This window comes from Grampus griseus (genome assembly GCF_964374135.1).
Source record: "Grampus griseus genome assembly, chromosome: 20".
NCBI classification, from domain to species: Eukaryota; Metazoa; Chordata; class Mammalia; order Artiodactyla; family Delphinidae; genus Grampus; species Grampus griseus.
Window position 1 is genome coordinate 40,413,548 of NC_139014.1, and position 26,355 is coordinate 40,439,902.

General features: G+C 42.6%; 1 protein-coding gene across 3 annotated transcripts; it reads right to left on the reverse strand.

The window, feature by feature from the left end:
* Positions 1 to 1,202: 1,202 nt before the first annotated feature.
* On the reverse strand, positions 1,203 to 15,623 carry ZNF286A (zinc finger protein 286A). 3 transcript variants are annotated; one of them, XM_082678318.1, is made up of 7 exons: positions 15,599 to 15,623; positions 15,100 to 15,307; positions 13,957 to 14,045; positions 10,163 to 10,277; positions 9,006 to 9,098; positions 4,435 to 5,689; positions 3,416 to 3,555 (listed from the first exon to the last, which is right to left on the reverse strand). In XM_082678318.1, exons 2-6 carry the CDS (start codon positions 15,134 to 15,136, stop codon positions 4,458 to 4,460), a joined length of 1,566 nt encoding a protein of 521 aa, XP_082534444.1. In that variant the 5' UTR covers positions 15,137 to 15,307; positions 15,599 to 15,623; the 3' UTR covers positions 3,416 to 3,555; positions 4,435 to 4,457. The 3 variants fall into 3 exon arrangements, with proteins under 3 accessions (XP_082534445.1, XP_082534444.1, XP_082534443.1); XM_082678319.1 differs by lacking the exon at positions 4,435 to 5,689 and having other exon boundaries at positions 1,203 to 3,555; XM_082678317.1 differs by having other exon boundaries at positions 3,419 to 5,689.
* Positions 15,624 to 26,355: the final 10,732 nt, after the last annotated feature.

The window sequence follows — 26,355 nt, forward strand, 5'->3', positions numbered from 1 at the left end:
AATGGGACTGGAACTGAGCAGTTACACATCCATGGTTCTAAATGTAAAAGGAGATGGAACTAAGGACTTAGAAACTAATAAAGGAGCTAGAACTCACCCAAATCTGTCCTTTTCTTTTGGGGGGCATGAAAGATCTTTGATATTGATGCTTATGTGCACGTGAAGTCCTCTGAAATAAGATCTCTGGAAATAAAAAGCCAAGCTCTTCAACCCTGTTGAGTTGTTCGAAAAGTTCATGTATCTGGAGACTCTAAGGGGTGATACCAGAGACTCAGGCACTGCTGGATCAAAGACCGTTTACCTCTATCTCTGTGCACATTTTATGTATAGTAAACTCAACCTAGGGACAGATTATCTGGTTTATGGACACAGTTAAAAAATAACAGGTTACACCGTGAAAAATGTAAAGAACAACAATGCAGGAAAAAACATCTAATTTTTTGAGGGCCTTATTTGGAACTACAAGGTAATCCACAAAAGCCACATTTTATATATTACCACAGGGGAATACCCTTCCCCCTTGTCACCATAAAACCTATGGTGAGGGACAGCCCAGGTGGGACCTCAAAAAGAATTAGGTAAGGAAAGGGAGAAAGGGAAAAAGAACTTCCAAACTGAATCCTGTTGTAATAATTTTTAAAAAGTGAGAACTCATTTAATAAAATTAAAAATTTTGAGAGTTAAAATAGGTAATTGAACTAATTAATTGCCAACTACTTTGAATAACATATTCTTATACTATCGTTTTTATACTTTTGGGTGATGAAGCCAAAAGTAATTCAAAGTTTACCTTAAATCAGTTTTTTAGCATATTTGGCCTAGTTTTAACTGTACTTTTCACGTGAAGTTCTCCCCTCCCTTGTCTCCCCAGTACGCCTAAGTGAGGGGTGTGCTTGGCCTGAGGACTTCAAGCATCATTTGGTAGGAACGACCTTCCTTGGCTCTCTCACCTTCTCGCAGATACATGGGTTGTGATCCCCCAGTTCATGTCTACAGAGGTTGTGAAGCCAAGATGAACAATTAGAAATGCGATCAGTTTCCTGAATGATGTGGAGATATTTTATAGTTGGTTTTTCTTTGCCTCTTAAAACATGCTTAAGTGAGAATTTAAAAGCAAGTTATAGAAGTTTCTGACAACAAATACATAAATGACATCTTTATTGACAGTGGGCCAATAAGAACAATCAAATTTTGTTTACACGTAACCAAAAACATTCGAAAAGCAGAACACTAAAACTTCCAAGATTCCTGTGGGAGCACAAATACACAGTCAGAACTGATTGAACTCCAAGCATAAAAGGAACAAATACTGAAACGCAAAGGGCCAGAGCTCTCAGTAAAACTAGCTTAGAGTAAGTCCTTTGACACTAATTAAATGACAATAATACTTGAGTCTCTGGAACCATGGTGTGGCTCCTGGTTAAGTGATAATTAGAAGGAAAAAAGGCAGATTCCACGAGGTCTCCAGGAGGCTGTGCAGGGAGCTGCACCAGATGGAAGCAGCAGCAGAAAGAAGTGAAGCCCTTCTCTACGATATGCCAGGCAAGCAGGATGGTCGGCTCTAGATCAGTAAGTAAAGGTGTGGAAGACTCACTCATTCTTAAGTCATTTCTGATTGATGCTTAGTCACTTGCTATAGACAGAATGTTTTGTGTCCCCCTCAAATTCCTGTGGAACCCCAATCCCCGAAGTGGTGGTATTTGGAGGCAGGACCTTTGGGAAGTGATGAGGTCATGAGGGTAGAGCCCCCATGAATGGGACGAGCACCCTCATGAAAGAGGCCCCAGAGGGCTCCCCTGCCCTTCCACCATGGTAGGACACAGTGAAAAGATAGCCATCTGAGAACTGGGGAGGAGCCCTCACCAGACACTGAATCTGCCAGGGCCTTGATCCTGGACTTCCCAGTCTCTGGAACTGTGAGAAGGTTGTTTATAAATAAGCCACTTAGTCAATGATATTTTGTTACAGGTAGCCTAAAACAGACTCACCACTTCATTAAAATATATGTAACAGTGGATCCTCCAGCTGCATGGGTTTGAACTACTCAGGTCCACTTACGGGGATTTCTTCAATAAATACTGTCGGCCCTCCGTATTCGAGGGTTTTGCATCAGCAGATTCAACCAACAGTGGATCCAAATTTCCATCCATGGTTGGTTGAATCTGAGGATGCAAAAGCCACAGATACGGAGGGCCGACTGTACCACACCATTTAATATAAGGGACTTGAGCATCTGTGGATTTTAGCGTACGTGAGGGCTCCTGGAAACGACAGAGAGAAAGCGAATGACAGAGGCGGAGGAGGTCTCTCAATACAACTGACTATGTGCCAGGTTCTTTACATTCATTGTCTTATCCTCACAACAGCCTTGAGAGAGGGTGGATCTGTCCCCATTTTACAGATAAGCAAACTGGGGCTCAGAAACAGTAAGTAGCTTTCCAAAGTCACATAATTGCCAAGTGGAGGTGGCAGAATTCAAACCCATTGATTTTGGGTTAGTCAAATATTGGCCCCCAGATAAATTTCTTCTCACTCAAGCATTTGGCCTGTTGAGAAACAGCAAATATTTTCTGGGACATGTAATCTCTGCTCGAACTATTCAACTCTGCTGTTTTAGCACAAAAAGAGCCAAACACATGTAAATGATGAGTGAAGCCCAGTTCCAATTAAACATTATTTACAGAACTAGGTAGTGGGTCCAGGCCATAGCTTGTCAACTTCCACCTCAGACCGTTAATCTGAATATCGAGTTGATGAGAGGGCTGAGCTCTATTTTGTTTATTTTGTCCTGTGTCAGCCATTCTCCGACCCTCACCTCTCAGACCTCGGCCCCTTTCAATGTATTCGTTTTTTAAAAATTCTTTTCAAAGCCTCTTTCTTCCCAGTCCTTCCCGTCCCATTTCCTATTGTTTTGATTTCCATCGTTGCTGCATTAGACTTGACCTTGACCTCTTTTACCACCACTTTTTTAAACTCTATTCCTCTTCTTTTCCTCAGTAATAGAACTAAGGTCTACAGAGGAAACTATAAAAATTATAAGAAGTAACTGGGATAATGTGTAGGGGGAAGAGTGCAGGCTGATTGCTGAATGCCCAAGGATAGGATTTAGGAGAGGAGAAAGAAGAAACCTGTAACTAATCTTTCCCTCTCTATCTTTTCTATAATCTTCTTTTCACACCGTATAACAAAGCAACAATAAAAACTGACATTTGTATAGTGTTTTGCTAAATATTTATTTGAACTTTTGCTTTTGTTTCCAATCCCATCACACGGTTCTTTGGTCACCCATGTAACTTATGTCAATCGATCACTGTGGCTTCAAGCCTTTTCTACCTTCCTCGGGGCCCTGGGATACAGCAAAGACCAACCAACATACAGGAGGACAACAAAAAAATGTGGGTAAACGTGAGGCCTGAGAAACGACAACTTCTTCCCAGGGTGCAGGGTAGGGGGAGAAGCCGCTTGTCCTGAAGTCACTGTCCTGTGACTCTCTTCCGTATGTGACATGGTGTTTGTGCCTCAAAGCTGCTTCAGTTCTTCTTCTTGTCCGAGACCCTATATGTAACCACACATGGAACCCATCAACTTTTCACTCTGCACATCCCAGGGGCTTTCTCTCCAAGTGACAAAACATACTTTACAGAGAGCAGAATAAGGTAAAGAAATGAAATTTCCCTAATACTGTGATTACAGAAAACCAAGGATTCATTCAGTGCCAAGGATAAGAAAAGAGGGACTTGATCAAAAACTACAGTTAAGGTTCTGACTCTTTCTCTACCTCAGGGTAACTTCCAAGGAAGTGTAAAGTGAAGATGTACCCAGCGGGGGGATAATAATCATCTAAATCTCAGCGTAACCCATGTGAGCATAATTTAGACCTCTTATATTCATCAAATGAGATAGTAGCCTTTGGGATTGCGAGGGAATCCAAAGCACATTTCAGCTCTTAACCTTTAAGTTTTTATAGTTAATGTAAAAGAAATGACATTCTCTGTATATCTGGGTCTCCACTTTGCATTCAAAGAGGAACAGCTCTGTGTCTTCCCAATGATGAGAATATAAGCCCTCTGCCTCACCTACCAGATAAGAATGTCCTTACAAAGTGAGATGCTGTAACAGGCTTTGATGTGACAAAGAGAGGGGAACTGGATTTCACATTGATTGCATTGCTACCCACTCCCAAGGATTTTCTGAATTTCCACAAAAGGGTATTGGGGGCAAGGGGGGTGGGTTAGGGATCAATCTATGAGATTCCTGGATGGAAGCATTCAGAATGATCAAATCAATGGATATAAGGAACATTCTGTTTATGCCTCAAAGCTATGTATTATGTAAGTAGAGTTAGATACACACAGAACTGGTCCTCAGACAGCAGTTTATGTGTCTTCCACACAAAATGCTCAGGTATTTAACACAGCGATAAAACCAACTCACATTTCTTCACATTCAGTCATTTTTCAGGGCTGCTCTTCCGTGTGAATCCTTTGATGTCTGATGAGGGATGAACTGCACTTAAAGCTTTTTCCACATTCGTTACACCTATATGGTTTCTCCCCAGTATGAGTTCTCTGGTGTTGAATAAGTGCTGATGAATGAATGAAGGCTTTTCCGCATTCGTTACATTTGTATGGTTTCTTCCCAATATGAATTCTTTGATGTTTAGCGAAATTTGAGCTCCGGCTGAAGGTTTTCCCACATTCGTTACACTCGTAGGGTTTCTCTCCGGTGTGAATTCTCTGATGCTGAACAAGATGTGTGCTCTGACTGAAGGTTTTTCCACATTCACTACATTCATAGGGTTTTTCTCCAGTATGAACCCTCTGATGTTTGGTAAGGGATGAGCAGTGGCTAAAGGCTTTCCCACATTCCTGACATTTATAGGGTTTCTCTCCAGTGTGAGTTCTTTGATGTTTAATGAGTGCTGAAGAATGAATGAAGGCTTTATCACACTCGTTGCATTCATAAGGCTTCACCCCTGTGTGGATCAGCTGGTGCTGCACGAGGTGTGTGCTTCGATTAAAGCCTTTCCCACACTCACTGCACTCATACGGTCTCTCTCCAATGTGAATCCTCTGATGTATTGCAAGGGATGCGCTTTCTGTGAAGGCTTTCTTGCATTCGCTGCACTCGAAGAGAATTCTAGTGTGAGTTCTCTGATGTTTAGTTAAATTGGCCCTGTGGCTGAAAGACTTCCCACACTCAGTGCAGCTGTAGGGTTTTTCCCCGGTATGGACTCTCTGGTGTCGAATGAGCACTGAATGGTAAGTGAAGAGCTCACCACAGTCATTACATTTATGAGGTTTCTTCTCTTTGTAGGTCCTCTGCTTTTTCATTAAGGTTGTTTTCTGTTTCAATCTTTTTTCAAGGGTATGGAAGGCACAGGATCCTTTGGGAACTCTGTCTTGAGTGAGAAGTACTGACTTCTGGTTCAAGTTTTTCCAGTAAACACCATGCTCACGAGCTCTCTCTTCCGGGAGTGAATTCATGTGGGTGAACATTTCTCTTAAGCATCTCTCCTGATTTCCTTGCTGATTCTCTAACCGGTTTTCACATGCGAGAGTTGTTTCCAAGTTGGAGTCATAGACACCATTCCTTGTCAGTCTGTCTATGATTGCAACCTGGCATGACTCTTCTTTGGAAAAATCTTGCACTGAAGTTGAATCTTTGCTCCCGGGTCTAGTCTCTGAGTCTGAAACAAATTGGAAATGCAAATTTCCTTTGTTTTCTGAGTTCAACAAAAAGGCAGGTCTGTAACGGGTAAGAGTTAATGAAGGTGAAGAGCATGGCTTCAACAAATAAGTGGATCTGACTCTTAGAAGATGACTTGCAAAGAGAAGCAAATGGAGGGAAACAAATGCACAGTAGATGCAGAGAAAATCAGCAGACCCTACCCAGGAATCAGAATGGGGGAAAGATGACCAGAAAGACAGGAGGAGGGATGCAGATGAAGCACCATTTCACCAGATGAGCAGGAAATGAGCATCCCAGATCAGGAAAGGGGAGGAACAACCTCTATAGAATATCAAGTGCTGTCATAAACTTCCAGGCAGTTACCACCTTAGTGCAGGGCACAGTGATGACTTCTAAATTTTCAGTTACCCAACCCTACTCACATCCTAATATGCATTCCATTTCCAGTTTAAAATCTTCCCTAAGAATTCTTTTATAATATGTCCCTGTTGAAAAATCAGTGATCTCCCAAAGATATAATGGCAGATACATTAAATTATATCTGAACAAGGCTAATCATTACAACACTAATTGAGGTAGCAAAAGACTGGTAACATCTCAAATATTAAAATACAGTAATATTTTAATACTATAAAGAACTGATTAAACTACAGTGTACACATACAATGAAGTATGTGCAACTTAAAATAATATGAGAATGATCTCTACATATTGCTACGAAGTGATCTTCAGGATACATTAAACTTAAAAAACCCAGCAAGCTGTGAAGGAGTATGTATGGTCTGCTACTTTCTGTGTAGGAGAAAAAAGGGGAGATACAAATATATAGACATATTTGGTTATATTTTCCAAAACTAAGAACAGATAAATGAAATACTAATAAAAATGATTGCCTACAGAGAGAACACCAGAATAGAGAGGGCAAGGATGGAAGCCAACCTCTCTGAATATATCTACTATAAATCTATTAGAATTTTTATATTCAATATGAAACTATAAAGCTAAAATAAAGAGTTTCGTTCAAAAGAATAAGTAAATAGACCAATGAAACAAAAGGGCAATTTCAGAAGTCAAGTAAATATAGGAATTAAGGACAATACAAAGGTAGTATTTCAGTCAGTGAACTAAAGATAATTTGTTTTTACAACAAATGGTCCTGTGAGTGATTAAACATTCAAAAGACAGTTAAGTTAGATCTGCCCCTCATTCCACACAGCCAAGTGAATTCTGTTCCTTCATCTATGTATTCTTCTATCCATTTAGTCAACGATTACCTATTGGATGTCTATCATACGCTAGGCTCTGGGGAAAAACACACAGTCCCTATGTACATGAAGGGAGAGAAAATTTAGTCTAACATCTACAAATACATATAAAAATGCACCTGTGGTAAGTACTAAGAAATAAAAGGCAAATGATGCTGTGAAGGATGATAAGGGGAACCCAGGGGGATGAGGAGAGGCCTCCCTGAGAAGGTAAATGACTGAGCTGAAATTGAATTGGGTTTGGGGCTCAGGTGAGTGTTCCAGGTAACAGGTACAGCAGCACGGGGGTGAGTGTTCCAGGTAACAGGTACAGAAGCACGGGGGTGAGTGTTCCAGGTAACAGGTAGAGAAGAACGGGGGTGAGTGTTCCAGAGGGACACTGGGAATGACATGTACAGAAGCCCCAAGGTGAGAGGGGACACTTAGGAAGAGTACAGTGGTTGAGAGCAATGGACTCTGAAATCAGAATGCATGAATTGAATTCCAGCTCTGCCACTTACTAGCTGTGTGACCTGGGGCATGTTTTTTTACGTTTCTACTTCAGTTTCCTTATCTGTAAGATGGGGCAATAACGGTACCTACCTCATGAGGAATAAAAACAACACCTACCTTAAGGAACACTTAATGAAAATATTTATAAAACACTTAAAACTCTGACACAGCATCGGTGCTACATAAGTGTTTGTTAAATCAGTAAAACATAAATTGATACAAGGATAGTGTAGGTACGTAGAGGCTGTGACCTCAAAGTGCGGTCTGAGGACTCCTGGGAGTCTGTAGGTTCAAAACTATTTTCAGAATAATGCTTAGATCTTATTTGCCTTTTTCATTGTCTTGACATTTGCATTGATGTTGCAAAAGTGGTGGTGGTAAAACTGCCCACAACTTATGCACAAATCAGGACAAGACACCAAATGTACTAGTAGTTGTTGTATTTTTCCCCACCATGTACTCTCAGTTAAAAAAAAAAAAGCCAGTTTCACGTAAAAATTTCTGAGGAAACAACAGGAATCGTTATTAACTTAATAAATTAATTTTATTTATTAAACCTTGACTACATGCCTTCTTAATATTCTGGATGATGAAATAGGAAATATTCATAATGCAAGTCGGCTCATATCAAAGTATGATGCTTGCCTTGAGGAAAACCACTCATGAGACTGTTTGAGAGCCTAACTGACCATTTTTTTTTTTCATGGACCATTACTTTTACTTGAAAGAATCACTGACAAACTATGTTATCCATGTTGGTTATTTGGCAGATATTTCCTCAAAACTGAAAAAAAAAAACGAGCCTGTCACTTCAAGGAAAACAACTGACAGTATTTGATAAAACGTGAGCTTTTCGGCAGAAATTAGAATTTTGGAAAACTTTTATCTACCACTGAGAGCTTGATAGCTTCCTAATACTTAAAGGCTTTTCTGGTAAGGTCAGTGGTGACATTGAAAATTGTGTTTTTTAAAATATCGCATGATGTATTGTGTCAATATTTGGAAGATATGCATAACTCAGTGAACCAATATTTCCCAAAAGATCAATAGATTTTAAGAGTAGGAAAAATTCATGGACATGGTTTCAGATGCACCTTGCACCTAACCTTTAAGAAACTACAACTTGCCCAACTTTGGTGTAGTATCAGAATAGCCAATTATCTGGAAAGTATATTAATTATATTTTGTTTGTGTTTCTTTTCTTTATTTTTTTATTAGTAAGGTTGTTTCTTGATGTGGATGCTAGCTACATGAATGTGTTCAATTTGGGAAAATTCATAAAACTGTACAGTTATGACATTTTAATCTATTTTACATTGCAAAAAGAAGGAAAAGAAAAAAGGCAAATGAAGCAAATGTGAGCATGCGTTTGATCTCAGTGTTGTTTTATTTCCTTGACTTTGTATGTATTCAAAATGCAATATAATTTAAAATAAGATATTTAAAAAATAAAAGCATGTTGGCACTTCTATATTCTTTCTTAAGCACTGAAGAGCGCCACTTCTTTACTGTCTTGTGGGGTTATTCTTTCCGAAGATTCCCGTCTATCTGACTCACCTGAACAGCTGCTTTTGGGGGCCCTTCTCTCAAGCATCAATGGTTCTTTTCCATTCTCCAAACTGTGGTTCTCAGGTTTGGAAACTGGAAGCCCTGCTCATTAAAAAAGAAAAAAAAAGAAAGAAAGAAAAAAAAAAAAGGGACTTAACTCTTTGTGATGGGCACAAAGCTCTATTCCAGAGCACGGTACCTACCCCTGGATCCACAAAAAAGACAGGACATCATAGGAAGTTTTGGAATAAGGGAGCGGGGGGCCTCAAAATGAACCTTAAAACAGGTGCAGCAAGAGCCTGGGCCTCATAAACAGTTACACGCATTTGAAAAGACAAATATTTAGCCTGTAAAAAAATAGAAGAGAATTTGTCTTGTTTACTGTGGGAGTTCTGGGGAGATACTGCAGACCAGTCCTCAGCTCAGGGAAGGAGTTGGGTGAAGTGGGACCCCAGTGGCAGCACCACAAGCCTGTGACTCTGTGACTAGCTGTCTTCTGATGTTTTTCCTTTCTTCCTTCTTCAGTTACTAGAACCTGCTTTCTTAGGGAATTTATTATACGAGGTTTGGGAGGAGCTAACATAGTTCCTTCCACCACTGATACGAACACATACGTGCATGAGTGTACATGCATGTGTCTACATGTGTACACATGCAAACACCTCCCCCCGCCCAGAGGCGGGCACAGTATCCAAACTGGTCAGAGCATACTCTATCTCCCTGGCTCGAGTTACTGCTTCACTGATGGACATGTGACCCTATCTGCTGAAACTCCCAGGATAGAAGCCTTCTTTTTTTCCTTAGCTCTCTAACTGGAAGAATAATGTAACCCTAGAGCGGCCAATGGCCATCTGTGCCACACAGGGAGATCAGGACAAGCTATACCACATAATTAAAAAATAAGTAAATAAAAAAAATTCCTGACAATATATCTGATTCCCTTTTAAGCTAGTGTGAATTCGGTTTCTGTCACTTGAATCCAAAGACTCCAGATACAAAACAAGCCTAAACATTTCATCAAGAACCCAGAGCAGAAACAGATTTTCTCTAGGCCCAAAGGGATCACTACTTTACGATTACTGGCTTTGTTATGCTACTTCATTGTCAATAAGGTAATGATGTCCCCATAAGCAGGAGCCGGAGTCATGGCAGGAGCCCATCCTTACAGAGTGAGACGAGGTTCCTGTAGTTCTCCAGCATCACGTCCCTCTGAGCAGGATCCAGCCTCCCCCACTCCTCTGGGGTAAAGTCCATGGCCACATCCTTGAATGTCACTGATGCCTAAGACACAAAACATACTTTTGTTCACCATCTGTCACTCCACAGCCTCCCTTTCATGCCCCAGTTTCTGTTGGCCCTGGAGTAGATGCGTAGATGTATTCAACGGGGGAAATCACTGTGAAAAATGACAAGCATTCTCATGTGTCCTGGACATTCCATGGAAAGTCACTGGGCATCAATTATGTGCCAGGCACACTGTCCAAGATTCAACATGAGAACCAAAGGAAACAAGACCACGGTTTCTCCACTGACAGACTAATTTTTCTGGGGAAGAAAGAGTTAAAACATGAATCAACAATGAATCAACAATGTAGTCTGGCAAAGTAAACAAAATATAGGCAGAGAAAAAAAGGCATGTGTCTGTATAATTCTCCTTGTGAGACCTCACCATGGAATGAACAGACTGGCACCAAATCCAGTGAAGCACGGAATCAATTCAAGGCAAGATGCATTAAATTGGAAAATGACAGCAACAAATTCATTAAGGGTACAGATATCACATACAAATGTTTATGGGTAAACACCATAGGATTATTTATACAAGACATAAAATACAAAAACTGTATGGAGATACACACATACCAGTACTGAACATGTCTCTTTAAGTAAAGACATAGAGAATGGGAATAATATTCCCATTGAAATAAATAAATATATACCAAATGCTATAACTGGATAGAAAACACCTTCTATTTAAATGTTCATGAAGCACTTGCAAAAGTAACAAAGTAAATGTTAATAAATTCCAAAACAGAAAAGAAAGTGCAATAACTGATAACTAAAAAAAGTATCAAAATTTCAAAATAATAATGAAATAAAACGCAAAAATCAATGCCATAAGGCTAAAATTGTACTCAGAGGAAACACTTCAATTTCATTAAAAGAAAATCAATGTAATTAAATGAACAAAGCATACAAATCAAATTAGAGACAGAACCCAACAACAAATTAGGGAAAACAGAAGGAATTACAGGATAAAAGTAGAAATTAAGGGGAAGAAAAACAAGAAAAATAAGACAGCTGGGAAATCTGAATAAGAGCAGTGGGTTATAGTACTATACCAATGTTAACTTCCTGATTTTGGAAAAAGAATAATAAAAGTGAGGTGAAATGCTAAATTTTGGAGAATCTGAAAGGAGAGCATATGAGAAATCTTTCTACCACTTGCTAAATCTCTATAAGTCTCAAATTATTTCAAAATAAAGTTCCTCAAAATGGAAATAATCTGAGACTTAAAAAATATAAGAATCATCCTTGGAAAATAAAATGTAAAAATCATTAAGCTGCTACTAAATAGAAAAGATACTGTGAGAAAAAATAACTTTGATCCTACAATCTGCATATCTATAGCTAAACTGACAGTGGAAATTAACTTCCAAACCATAAAAGAAAAAAAAAAATCAGAACAAAAATGCGAACTACAGCACAAAAGGCACAAAAAAATACAAAAGAACAAAGCATAGTAAACAGAATTATAAAAATCACATAGCAAGAAAAATGTGAAACATACAAGTAATCATAATAATATGAATAAATTAATTTCTCTTATAAAAAGGTTTCTTAAAATAGCCACATCCTCTTTACAGAAAAAAGATCCAGACAAAACCCCAAAGTTGGGGATGGAGCGGGGGGATGGAAGGAAATATAGTATACTACATATTTGAATACAGTACTTCAAGCTCAACAAAAACATATGGAAAAATATACACCAAACTGTTATCCTCAGTAGGGAGAGGTGGTGGACTGAACTTGGGAAAGTAAGGACGGGTAATATACTTTAATATTTATATATGTCTGTACCGTTCACCTGGTTATCATGAGCAAAAATTAAAACTCTAATTATTAAAAAAGTCTAATAAGTAAAAGATAAACAGCCCAGGCAAATTCTAATAAGAAAGACAGTTGCAGTATTAGCATCAAACAAAATCCAATGCAATGCAAAAAGGACAGTTTAAAAAATTTCCATAAAAGGTTTAATCAATTCTGAAGCTATACAAGCAGTCTTGAATCTAATATTAATGTGCTGAAATGTATAAAGCATTCACCCTTTTTCTGGTATCTGTACTCTGACTTTCCTCTGGCTGCTATGCCTGACCACTTTTAGTCCATGCAGTTCAGGTAGTACAACTCCATCTCTGACCCATGGGTGGGATTTGTGTTTGTATGTGTATGTACAGGTATATTTTCTAGTCTGATCACACTCAGATTTGCCAATAATGGTCCAACAATGGGCCTAATACCCATTACAGAGTTAACCTCAGTCCTTCTTCTGGAACGACCAGAAGGGAAGATGCCCCTTTTCTCTGATCTTCAACGTGGGAAGATGTAGGCCTAAATTTGTTAGGGGCTACCCTGCACGAGAAGAAAAGCCTGCTTGAGTGCAAAACACACAGAAAGAAAAGAAAAGGTCACTGAAATGGAGAAAATAGATTCTAATGTCACTGCCTGAACTCAATTTTAGCCAGACCTGGATTTTTCACTTATAATAGTCAATAAATACCTCTTTTTGCTTAAGCCAGTTTGAATCGAGTTTTCATCAGGTGCAACTTAAAGCTTCTTGACTAATAAAGTCTTCAATATTCACGTAAGGTATTTAAGAAACCAATGGAGGCAAGCAAGTATACAAGGATCCTGGGAAATCACGTTGACAAACGGCAGCAATGTGCAATGTCCACTTTCACACTTTGGATTAAAGTAGCAAAAAGAGAGGCTAGTGGAGGAATCTTTGCATTGTGGTATGACACACACCATGTGGTATGACACACTCCCGCTCAACTTCGTTTAAGAAAAATGTTCAGACATACAAAAAGTTGAGAGACTAACACACTAATCACCCATATACAACTACCGCTTAAATTCAGCAATTCTTAATATTTGCCCTTGGGGAAGTGAGAGTTTGGAAACTGAGTTGTAACTTGGTAACAGTTCACCTCTAAAATACATCCGCATTCATCATCTTGTTGGGCTGGATTCTAACTCTTTAAAGTAAATCTTCTATAGGCTTCCTTTTTTTTTTTTTTAAGTTTTTTTTTTTTTTTTTTTTTTTGTGGTACGCGGGTCTCTCACTGGTGTGGCCTCTCCCGTTGCAGAGCAGAGGCTCCGGACGCGCAGGCTCAGGGGCCATGGCTCACAGGCCCAGCCGCTCTGCGGCATGTGGGATCTTCCCGGACCGGGGCACGAACCCGTGTCCCCTGCATCGGCAGGCGCACTCTCAACCACTGTGCCACCAGGGAAGCCCCTATAGGCTTCCTTTTCCAGCATTCCTTTGAACTATTTGAGTACTCACTATGTTCATAATTCACTCCAGCACTTCAGGTGTTTTCTTAAATTCCTACTTAACAGTCATGTGTATGTTGTTTCCCCTAGTGAAACATACATGTTAAGAGGTATGCACCACATTGTCTTTTAAAATCGTTTCCCAAATAACAAGCATAGAAATTAGCTAATGGGCTAAAGAAGGGCAATGCTTCTTCCACGCCTTCTGAGTGATAATAAATACTAGACGGACAAGATACCACGAAGAAGCAGAAAACATTTTCCACTGAGCCCTTTAGTCACTCGAGTCGTCTCTTAGAATTCAGCTCTAGTGGACACAGAAGCTCCACATCAAAAAGAAGGGAGTGCATCTGCACTCTGAGAAATAAGGTGGAATTTCAATAACCAGCAGAGACTCACTCACCTGTGATCTGGCTGTGAGGCGCAAAGCTGCCACTTCTCCCTCTTCTGTGCTCTTTTCTTGGGAAAAGGGAGAATCCTGGGAAGATAGAGCTAAGGGCAAGAAAGCAGTCATGATAGGGCCTAGATCTATCTTGTGACTCAGATTTATGAGCTTAAAATCTCGGGACTTCCCTGGTAGCCCAGTGGATAAGACTCCGTGCTCCCAATGCAGGGGGCCCCGGTTTCATCCCTGGTCAGGGAACTAGACGCCACATGCATGCCGCAACTAAGAGTTTGCATGCCACAACTAAGGAGCCCTGGAGCCACAACTAAGGAGGCTACCTGCCGCAACTAAGACCTGGCACAACCAAATAAATAAATAAATATTTTTTAAAAAAAATTCCCACCACCGTACTCCTTCCTGGTCGTCCCTACAAACACTGCAACTGAACGGAGCCTGAAACAACGACGTCCTGGAAGACGGCACTCTCTGATCTGGAAATTAAAATAAGTTTTTCTCTGAGCTTAATCTACATTAAATTAATATGGGAAAAAGAGGCTCAACCGTTCTGAAAAATCACCCTGCAAGCTTAGTCCAAATGTAGCTTGCTGGATCCCATCTCTAAATAATTACCACTAGTTGAGACTGGGGTACAATCTAGAAATCCAACAAGCACAGGTAGGGGCGGGGTGTGGATTCTGATATAAGAGGCCACAGACCAAACTTCTAGGAGAACTGGAAGCCAGTCACTGACTCCTCTGCCTGGTGCCTCTTCTATTAAGCAAAAGTATCTGCTCTACTGAAACCAAAGGGTTTTCGTCCAAAGTGGAGGAACAGGAGTGGAAAATACTTTTGCCAACCAAAAAAAGCTAAACTGTCAGACCCACTGATGAGGCTAGGATGGTATAATCCCCCGGGAGGAAGAAGGTGTGAGACAAAGTACAAGGCTATGCTCAAGCCTCAGAAGCTGACATTTCGCTCACATTTTAGGGGTGTCTTTGGAGGGTCCGCTGTGCACCCAGCTGGGATCCCACAGCAAGCCCTCCACTCTCACCCAAAGAGCCCTTCCATCCCCAGACAAAGGAGCCGGACAGCAGTGACTCCCGTTCAGGAGGAAGAATTCGGCCCGGCCCCCAGCACAAGTTCAACACCGGCCCCCCTCACCGCTCTTCCCAGGCATTTCGGCCATATCTGTCTCCATGGTCACCACCTCCCGGCCGCGAAGGTTCAGCTCTCCCCCCAGCGCAGCCCTCTCCGCGCGGAGGAGCGGGAAGCCCCGAGGCCTCGTGGTCCTCCTTCCCGCCTCCCCTCGGGGGGCTCCTCCGAAAGGCTTCGCTCCGTCCCGAACCGGCTTGGCCCTCGAGGCTGGCACCTGGAAAGCCGGGACAGCATCCCTGAAGCTGGGCGCTCGCGCCTGGCGCTGCCGCTCGGAGCTGCGCGGGGGCCGAGCGGCCGGAGGAGAGGCGCCGGGGCCGCAGCCAAGGAGGCGCCGCGCAGACCAAGCCCCCGCCCACCCCGCGCCCCGGGGCTTCGGGGATGGGACTCGTGCCTGCCCTCGACGCCCCTTTCTCCAGCGCGCACTCCACCTGGCTCGGCGCAGACTAATGTCCCGGGGGCACCGCCGAGGCCGAGCAAGGAGAGCCGCACCTGAGCAACAACTCACCTCCCGCACCGGGCCTCACAAAGGCTACGAACTTCTCTGGCCAGCGGGGCCGCGCATGCGCAAAAGCACAGGGCAAGGCTGGCGGGCCTCGTCCGGCCCCGGAACTACGATTCCCAGAAGCCCGCGGGAGTGGCCGGACTCCGCTCCTCAGCAGGTGGGAGCTCTCGTAGCGCGGTTTGGGGAATCCAAGCAGCTGCTGTCTCCCTACCTCTCGCGAGAGTAGCGGTCGCTTAGCTCGTGCGGGATCCCGCGGACACGCGAGAGCGTGAACCACAGAGCTGCGTTGTTGCCGGTCCGACGGTGTGTCTGTACTTGGTGCTGCTGAAGCTACGCACGCACGTCACTCCAGTGCAAGGTATCTTAGAGTATATGGCTTTCCCCATATTCTTGTCTTCCCAAGGCTCATCCGTTGCCGTCAATGTGAAAGGTGTACTTTGCAAACCGATGTGCATGCGTCCGTAGGCTACTTGTTATACTGAAAATTCACACGTGTGAAATAGGGGAGTTGAAAATATTTAACCAGTTTCAACAAATTTGAGCAACAGGTTATTTGCAAGCATAAAAATTAGATTTATCATAGGAGGTGTTCTCTCAAGGGAGCACGTTTCGTCTCTAATTCTGTTACTGCACACACCCAAACTCAAAATGTCTAAATGACCCTCTTCTTCTTAGTGAATAATATTACTGCTCACAAACCCATTTGCAAAAGCCAGAAGCAGAATATCCTCAACTCTCGCTCTCTGTTCATCACGGAGTCCTATTTATTGTATTCTCCAGTTTGTCCATCTTTCTCTTTTCCCACCAGTATTACCCTAGTTCTAGCCACCGACATTTCACTAGGATTACAGTACCAGTCTCTTAGCTGATTTCTACAAGTCGGGTTTGCTTTCCCACCAATCTGTTTGCCACACGTTCTGGCTTGTGATCGTTCCAAAGCAAGAATAAGATGTTACTTAACCCTTCAATGGCTTTCAGAAAGTTTGGGAAAGATGATTTTTAGTTCCTACAAGAAGGCACCCCCTTATCCAGTTCTCATTTTCCAATGTGGTTCTCATCATCTGAGCCTCCTGGTATTCACACCTGTGTGTAATCCACCCCCCACTGAGTGTGGATAGGACCTGTGACTCACTTTTAACCCATAAAACATAACAAAGGTGACATGATTCTAATGCTTGTTTTGCTAGGGTAATCCTCTTTGCTGGCATTGGTGAAGCAAGTGTAATGTTGGGGAAATCCACATGACAGGGAATTGTCAGCCAGCAGGGACCTAACCCCTGCCAACAACCCCCAGGTGCTTGGAAGTGGATCATCCCTAGTAGAGTTCATATGAGAACCCAGTCCTGGCTGAAACCTTGACAGCTGGCTGCAGAGGACCCAGCTAAGCTGTGCCCGGACCTTCAGCCACAGATACCATGAGATAATAAGTGTGTGCTGTTTTGAGCCACTAAGTCTGTAGTAATATTGTTATACAGAAAAAGGTAGCTAACACAGCATCCTAATGTAAGTGGCTAGCTCCTTGTCCAAAACCCAACCTGGATGCCTCTAGAGGGAGGGAGGTTGTTGGATTGAGAAACTATTGAAAAACTGATTGGAGACCTTCTGGGAGACAGATGGCTACAGTTGGTCCTACAGGGTGTGTGTGTGTATGTGTGTGTGTGTGTGTGTGTGTGTGTGTGTGTGTGTGTGTCTACATGGGGAGGGAATGGTAGCAGCAATGGATAGCACCAGATGCCCCAAGGGGACTGCAGGGAGGTGCTTTCTGTTGTTTTGGGTGCTCCTTTCTGTTCACTCCCAAATTGCCCCAGGTAAATCTTTGCCCACTCTTTCACCATCACACAGGGTAACCTTAGAGCTGGTCTGGGAGAGGCATGGATAGTAATACAAGATACAGGCAGCTCCACCTCAAAGGTTTTTATTCACCTTTCTCCCACCCTGATACACACAAACACCCACACACACATACATGCACAAACACACACACCGTGAGCCAGGTGATTATTGCAAAAAAGAGGTGGGACGATGAGGTTCCTTGTGGGATAAGATCACTTGGTAGGAAGAGGGAGGTAAATGGGGAGTGGTCTTGCCCCAATTTTAACATCATAGATTCTCTGCTTTGAAAATAACTCAAATTTCCGTAAGCCCCCTTTTCCCTCCCCACATACACATACATACATATAATTCAGCCACAGCTTGTACCCTTCCTAGTGAGTTGAAGGAGGTATAGGAAATACCCCAGGGTTTTGGTTCCCTTTGTCCCTACATTACCAGCTTATATCCTGGGATTGGGGAATGTGGACTCACAGTGAAAAAATAAGATCTGAAGCATTCTATTGCTATAAAAGAAAAACAATAATTTGAACAATCTATAACAGATAAGGCAGAATTAGTGGGCCATTTAGAATGTATGTATTTTTAAAAAGCTATCCTAAAAGAATTAAAGGAGGACATAAGAAATATTAAGAACTTGTCGTAGTATTCAATTTTTTATTGATTAGCAGAATGTGTAAAACTGAAGAGTGAATTTGAAAGCTGGACTCTCGGATCAAGGAACTCTACTTTGCCATAAGATATCAGGAAGGGATAGAAACTTGAAAAATGTGAAAGGAATGTTAAGCAATATAGAAACTGACTAGATATTCATATAATGAGAGTCCGAGAAGGGAAGAAAGAATAGAGAGGAGGGCATGTCTTAAGAAATAACAACCACAAATTATGGAGAAATAAAGGTTAAAGAACTTGGATGGAAAGTGCTCATTGAAAGACAAACAGGAAATATATGAAAAGACATTACACGTTATAATAAAATCTAACAACATAAATGTTGGTTCACAACTTCAGGAGTTTCCTGGGTGAAATTCGAAACTGGCCCCTGTATATGGGGGGCAAGGAGAGACCAAAGAAAGATGCAGACCACAATCCAGGTTGGTAGGTGGCAGGATTAATAAGGGAACTCAGATACGAGCCTTGTCTTGGGCCTGCCACAAGACGAGTTGATCTCTGCACCCAACCACCAGAGTCTTAAAAGGTTACACAGAGGCCTTAAGTGGGTTCAATCACGTATTCAGTCCAGATGTTCTCAACAACACACTGCTCTCTCAAGGCTGCATCCCTGAAACAACTCCTACTGTGGGAACAGTGGGCAGAATGTACATTCCAAGGACAGGGAGGACGTGGGGAGCCTCCAGTTGCCTGAGTCTAGTTCTTGGGTCAAAAACCAAAGTGTCAAAAGCAGTGCCTGGCATTTTGTGGCCCCTCAATGAGTAACAATTGACTAAATAAATCTGACTTGTCAGTAGCACTGACTGCAACAAGAAAATGTAATGATATCTTCAAATTGTAAAAGATAAAACTTTGAATCTAGAATTTGATATTTTACTTAAGAATCATGTAAATGAGGTAAAATATAGATACTCTTACGCATGTAAGACTTTGGAAATATTCTTGGAGGAAGTATTTCAGCAAGAAGAGAAAAAATGAGGGAGATGCTTCAAGATACAAAGAAAGTAAGGAAAAGAATAATTTAGTAAAGGGCTTCCCTGGTGGCGCAGTGGTTGAGAGTCCTCCTGCAGATGCAGGGGACACGGGTTCGTGCCCTGGTCCGGGAAGATCCCACATGCCGCGGGGTGGCTGGGCCCGTGAGCCATGGCTGCTGAGCCTGCACGTCCGGAGCCTGTGCTCCGCAGCGGGAGAGGCCACAACTGTGAGAGGCCTGTGTACTGCAAAAAAAAAAAAAAAAAAAAAAAAAAAGAATACTTTAGTAAAGAGTTATCGTCTTAATAATCAAGGAGCAGAGATAGTGAGACAGGGTGACACCAACTACATGTACATAACAGTGGGATACTAAAATTTTAATGATACCAGTGGGGAGGAGGGTGGGAAGTAGAAATGAGAAAGTGAGAGTAAGTTACTTTTCTTGATTAGAGAGGGGATGTACATATTCACAAGCTTAATAAATGGATAGGGAGAGAAGAAACATAGGTGTGGGTTTTACAACTTAGGTACAAGTACCATGAGAATAAAAGTAGAACATATAACACTCAAACCAGAAGAAAACAATTGATTATTCAGTAGAAAACTGGACAGGAGGAAAGCAAAAAACAAGAAAGTGTGGTAAAGGGAAAACACAGAATAAGACCTGTTATATCATTTATCACAATATATGTAAATGGGCCAAACCTACTGATCAAAAGGCAGAGAACTTCAGTTTAAATTAAAAAGAAACAAACAAATGGAAAAAACCCCCACAAAAGACAAACCCCAAGATGCAACAATATGTTCTTTACATCAGAAACCAAGCAACACAGAAAGATTAAAAACAAAGTGATGGCAAAAGATATACCAGGCAATTATGAATTAAAAGAATACCCAGACCACAATGTTATTATTAATAAAAGTAGATTCAAGATAAAACATCATATTGGACAAAAGAGGAACATTATATACTTGTAAAACTCATGAGGATAAGTGTAGTCAATTGTATTTGCCCATATTTCTGCTCTTTCCATTTTTCTTTCCTGATGCTCCCTGATTCCTTCCTTTAGCATTCATTTTTTGATAGAACTTCTCTTAGCCATTCTTTAAGGGTAAGTCTGCTAAGTGACAAATTCTTTCAGTTTCCAGTCATCTGAGAATGGATTTCCTCTTCATTCCTGAAGGATAGGTTAACTGGATATTCAGTCGTGGTTGACAGTTCTTGTCCTTCAAGTTGACAGCACTTGAAAATGTGCCATTTCTTTCTGGCCTTCATGGTTTCAAATGAGAAGCCTGCTGTCATTCAGATTGGTGCTCTCCTGTAGGTAATGCGGCATTTCTCTCTGCTGCTTTCAATATTTTTTTCTTTGTCTTTAATTTGCAGAATTTTAATTATGATGTGTCTCAGCAGGGATTTTGTTGAGTTTATTTCTTGAATCTGTTAAGTTTATGTCTTTCACCAAATTTGGAAACTTATCTGCCATTGTTCTCTTGAATACTCTATCAGCTCCACCTTCTCTTTCCTGTGCTTTTGGGACTCTGATGTTAAGATTGCTGGATCTTTTGTCATTGTTGCAACAGGTCTCTGAGGCTCTGTTCATTTCTTTTCAGTCTGTTTTCTCTGTGTTGTTCAGATTGGGTACATTCAATTGATCTGTCTTCAAGTTCACTGATTCGAAAATCTGTCATTTCCGCTCTGCTGTTGAGTCCATCCAGTGAGTTTTTAATTTCAGTATTTGTATTTTTTAGTTTTATAATGTTCCTTTGGTTCATTTTTTATAACTTCTTTTTCTTTGCTAAGATTTTCTATATAGTTTGTTTTGAGTGAATTTGTAAATTCTTATTGAACATTTTTTTCAAACAATGGCTGCTTTATTTATTTATTTACTTTTTGGCTGCGTTGGGTCTTCGTTGCTGCACACAGGCTTTCTCTAGTTGCGGCGAGCGGGGGCTACTATTCGTTGCGGTGCGTGGGCTTCTCATTGTGGTGGCTTCTCTTTTTGCAGAGCACGGGCTCTAGGCACGCGGGCTTCAGTAGTTGTGCTGCACGGGCTTCAGTAGTTGTGGCTTGTGGGCTCTAGAGCGCAGGCTCAGTAGTTGTGGCGCACGGGTTTAGTTGCTTCATGGCATGTGAGATCTTCCCGGACCAGGGCTCAAACCTGTGTCCCCTGAGTTACCAGATGGATGCTTAACCACTGCGCCACCAGGGAAGTCCACGATGTCTGCTTTAAATCCTTGTCAGATGATTCCAATGTCCGATTTGTCTCAGTATTGGCATTAGTTTGTTGCCTTTTCTCCTCCAGGTTGTGATTTTCCTGGCTCTTGGTATAATGGATGATTTTGTATTGATTCCGGGATATTTTGTCTGTTACGTTAGGAGAGTCTAGGTCCTCTGTAAATCTTCTGTTTTAGAACATCGTCAACCTACTTGGAGGTCTTGGTGTACTTTCGTGGGCTGTGGTTTCAATGGCAATTTAATTTTCAGAGCCTTTGTGGTACTCATTTGGTCTGCTTGGTTTATCTGGTACTGCTAGGGCTCCCGCTGGTGCCTGCTGATGCTGCCTGAGTGGGTGGAAAGAGCTTCCCCAGGCTGGTCCAAGGTGGGGAAAGGGGTCTTCAGCCCTTGAGGAAAAAGAGTGCTTCTTGGGTCGGGTGCTTTGTGTGGTGGCATCCCACTGCCAGTGCTACCCAACCACCTGCTGTCTCTAGGGGTGTGTGTGTGTGTATGTGTGTGTGTGTGTGTGTGTGTGTGTGTGTGTGTGTGTTTTGGGGGGGAGTGGAGATTCCCAGGTCCGGTTGAGACAGAGTACTTCCTGGGCCAGCCGATTGTTGTGGCAGGATCCCCCTGCTGGTACCATCTGGAGCCTGGATTCTCTCTGTGGGCGAGCAGGGTCTCAGGTTTGGGGGGACAGAGAGGCTTCTCAAACAGGATCCCCCTCGTCAGTGCCACTTCACCCCTGCTTCAGCCCTAGGTGGGGGAGGGAAGACTCAAGTCCAAGGGATAAAGAGGCTTCCTGTCTGGGTGATGGTTGTGACAGTTGCTGACTGGAGCACTGTGATGAGGCCGCAGCGTGGATCGCTGTGAGTTGCTGCCAGAGGTCTGAGTAGAGTGTGGGGCATGTGTGCCAGGAATCGCCATCCTTGTTATTTCTGCCTGAGGCTGTTGTGGGGGTCACTGGATAAGAGGGGATTTTCCTGTTAACTGAATTTAAAGCTCAGAACCTCACAAAGCTGTGAAGAGCCGCCGTGGGTTAGAGTTCACTCCTTCCAGCTGACATGAGGAACTTATCTCGCAAAGACTTTGCCTCATGTGAGCTGTTTGTGAGCAAATGAACGAACACATTTTATCTATTTATTTTGCATTCACAAGAGTCTTAGATCCATGGTTCTCAACCAGGGATGCTTTTGCCCCTAAGGGGGACAGTTGCCAGTGTCTGGAAACCTTTTTGGTTGTCTCCACTTGGGGAGGGGGTTTCACTGGCATCTAGAGACAGAGGCAAGGGATGCTCTAGACATCCTACAAGGCACAGGGCAGTCTCCCTGCAGTAAAGAACGATCCCGCCCCACGTGGCAACAGTGGGGAGGCTGAGAAACCCTCAGATAGGCAACCCGCCATGGCGGCATGTGACCACCAGGCGGCAGTCATGCCTGCTGCTGAGATGTTAAATCACAGGAGCTCACCAGCCCCATAGTTGATTGTAATAACAGTCCATCACTCTTAACATAAACACGAGTTGTTTTTAAATTACAAAAGTGAAACATTCTTTGTAACAGGTTCAAATAACATAGAAGTATATGAAGTACAACATAAGGGTTCTTCTGTTCCCCCTTACCCTTAAAGTCTTACCCTTAAAGAATTGAGTTTGAATCTGAGGCTCTATCCCGATTCCTTTCTCAGATATGTGTGTGTGTGGACACACACGTCACTAGTATCATACTGTTTCTTTTGTTTAGCAACTCACTTTTAGTTCTCAACATCGTACTGTGGACACATTTACAAGTACTTTAGAGCTACCTCACGTTTCAAATGGATGGTGTATTAATGCACTATAATTTATTTATATATATTCTTATTGGTGGGCGCTAGAGTTCTTTCCAAATTTTTTTTTTTTTTTTTTTTTTGCTGATGCAAGCAATTTTGCGGTCATGCTGCTATTTCTGTAGGATAGCTTCCCGGAAATGTGATAAGTCAGAGTGTATGTTCGTTGGAAACTTGATGACACGGCAGCACTAATTCATGTTCTAACAGTGCAGGAGAGGACCTGTTTCCCCTACTCTCACCTACATTGGATACTATTGATATTTTACTATCTTTAGTTTATATTTTATTGTATGAGTTGGGATATATTTTATATGTTTATATTTTCATATATTTATCAGTGTATTTCCCTTTCCCATTTTTATATTTGTTTTTTTAAAAAAATCAGTTTGAAGTAGTTCTTTATATGTTTTGCTTATTAATACTTTGTCTGAATTTTGATTTTGAATAAGGGGTGAGTTAGGGATAAAACTTAATATTTTCTCAAATAGCTAGCCAATCGAACTAACAGCCTTCATTAAATAATTCCTTCCTTTCCCCTTGTAATGAGTTGCATGCATCCCTGTGTCTGTTTTTGGACTCTGTTCTATCTACTCTTGTGCCAGCTTCACAGTGTTTTGTTCATGGTAACTTTATAGCTGGTGAGGAGGGAGGGGAAGAGTGCTAGGATGAGTACTGTGATGTACAAAAGCCGAGTGGGAGGAGAAGACATGGCAAGAGACTCAAAGTCGCCAGAAGCTGAGGAAGGCATGTAGGCGGGAGGAGAAGGGGATAGAGTTGGAGTGAGAGCCGGCTCAGATCACACAGGGCCCTGCAGGGCGTTTCAAATTGGATCTTTATCCTTAGAGCCATGGATCCATAGACGGATTCTGACCAGAGGAATAATATGATCAGATCTATATTTTATTCAGCTTTCTCTGGACTTCTGTTTCCACCCACGATGGAGTAACTGGTACCAGACTAGCCCTCCCACCACACACCTCTATAAAACTTGACAAGATGTAAGAGATAACTATTTTCAGGCATTGACTGACAGGCAGCACAAGACTGTTGATCCCTGACAGAAGGAAAAACTCATGAGATGAGCCCAATGGCCACCCAACTTTCTGTCTGGGAACAATTTCCCAACCATGACACGGAGAGCTGGAGTCCAGCAGAGCACAGAGGTGCTCTGGTGGAAGAAATCAGGGTTCAGAGCAGCTGAAGCAGCTGGAAGCTGTGGGGCGAGGTACACAGAGGAGGGTGTTGTGTAAAGAAACACAACACTCCGATTGCATGTACATTACACCTCGGTAAGGTGGATTTGAAAAATCTTTCCCTCGGGAGTTCCCTGGTGGTCCAATGGTTAGGACTGTGCGCTTTCACTGTGGTGGCCCTGGGTTCAATCCCTGGATGGGGAACTAAGATCCCACAAAATAATAAGTAAATAAAAAAATAAAAAAACTTCTCCTGGATGCACTATGGAGAACGGATTTCAGGGAGTGGTGAGTGGATGCAGGGGTTCCAGTTTGTGGGCTGTCACCGTAATGCAGGTGAGAGACAGTGGTGGCCCCGACTACAGTCATGGAGCATAAAGAGTAAAGGTTCCGGAGGTACTTGGAATGTAAAATGGTGATGGAATGGACGTGGGCGACGAGGGAAAGGGAGGAGCGAGGGGCGCTCCCTGGGTATCTGGTTGAGTGCTGACAGCAACCTCAGGGAAGAGAACCAGGAAGAGGGCCAGCTTTGCCTGGGGGGATCCGGAAAGGTCGTCAGTTTCATTCGGGCTGTGCTGTGTTTGAGGCGACTGAGAGCGTCAAGTCTTTATATTTAGAATGTAGTTGGAGATACGGATTTGAAAGTCTGAGCTGGAGACGTCGGTTTGTACCGACGGTAGCTGAAGTCTAAGGAAGGGGTGAACTCATCGAGGGCAGAGAGTAGGTCAGGAAGGGGAAGTGATCGTGGCTTGAGCTTCAAAGAGCTTCTCGTCTTTACCAGCCGGGGAGAAAGAGAGAAGCGAGAAGAGCAGATGGGAGAGTAGTGGCCGGGAGATGAGGGCGACTGGGAGAAAGGGGGTCCCTGGAAGGCTCTCTAGTCATTTTCGAACTTCCCACTACATCATCGTGATTTAAAATTTAGAATCTTGCCATAACCCTGAGAGTTAGACAAAGTGAGTACTACTCTAATTTTACAGGTGAAGGAACTGGAGACGCGGAAGGCAAATGACGTCTGGAAGTGGCTAACGAACAGCTGAGCTGCGTGCAAACCCATCTTCTGACTCCTGAACCCTGGGCGTCTCTGCTTGGAAGACGATCACTGAGCGGCCACAGGAGATGTGCCAACAAACAGGTTTATTTTTTAAAGTTGCAGTTTTATGATTTTGTACATTATGAGTTGTTGGTTTAAAAATTGGAAAATATGAGGGCTTCCCTGGTGGCGCAGTGGTTGAGAGTGCGCCTGCCGATGCAGGGGACACGGGTTCGTGCCCCGGTCCGGGAAGATCCCACGTGCTGCGGAGCGGCTGGGCCCGTGAGCCATGACGGCTGTGCCTGCGGATCCGGAGGCAACAACAGTGAGAGCCCCATGTACCGAAAAAAAAAAAAGGAAAATATGGGAAAAAAGTAACTACCCGCGATAATTTCATGGAGCTCTTTTCCCGCTGTCTACATGTAGACACACATACACTAAAGCTGTTCTTTTTGACATAATTAGTCTCCAAGTGTACGATCCATTTTATAACCTTTAAGAAATGTAATATATTGTGATCCTTCCTCATACCTTTAAATAATGAGTAACTGGTTTGAATGACTTAGAAAGAAAAGCAAACAGAACGACTTGCCAAAAGCAAACAAGGCTTATTGGCTGGATGACCTTCAGTCCCACCCAACTGCCTGTGACCTTTTTATATACTTTCTATTGAACATTTGCATCGGCTTTTGGGACTGAGCGGTGGTGCAGGAACTGAAGCTTCCACGGCACAGACTTGTGATTTCCACCGCTCTCGTGCAACCCTGGAGGGCGTGAGCCTCGGCCTGACCCGATGTTCCCAGGCCCGTGGGTCCACTTGGGCTTCTGGCTTATGGGGACAGAATCAACACACTCTTCCCCCATCCAGGCTTTTTTTTATCCGCTTTGCTGTCCTACAGCTCTCATATTTACTATCCCCATCTGCTGTGCGTTATGAATCCTCCAACCAGTTTTGACCATCCTGATGCTGGTTTAACTTTCAACTTCATCCGAGCCTGCACCCCACCGTGGGCAGGTGCTC

Bases quoted from the DNA above. Each gene is read 5' to 3' on its own strand.
- ZNF286A (XM_082678318.1), bottom strand. From the start codon at position 15,136: ATGGAGACAGATATGGCCGAAATGCCTGGGAAGAGCG. The intron at 10,278-13,956 runs GTGAGTGAGTCT...TTTGTGTCTTAG, and splicing joins GCCTCACAGCCAGATCACAG to GCATCAGTGACATTCAAGGA. The intron at 9,099-10,162 runs GTAAGGATGGGC...TTTAATGAGCAG, and splicing joins CAGGAACCTCGTCTCACTCT to GGCTTCCAGTTTCCAAACCT.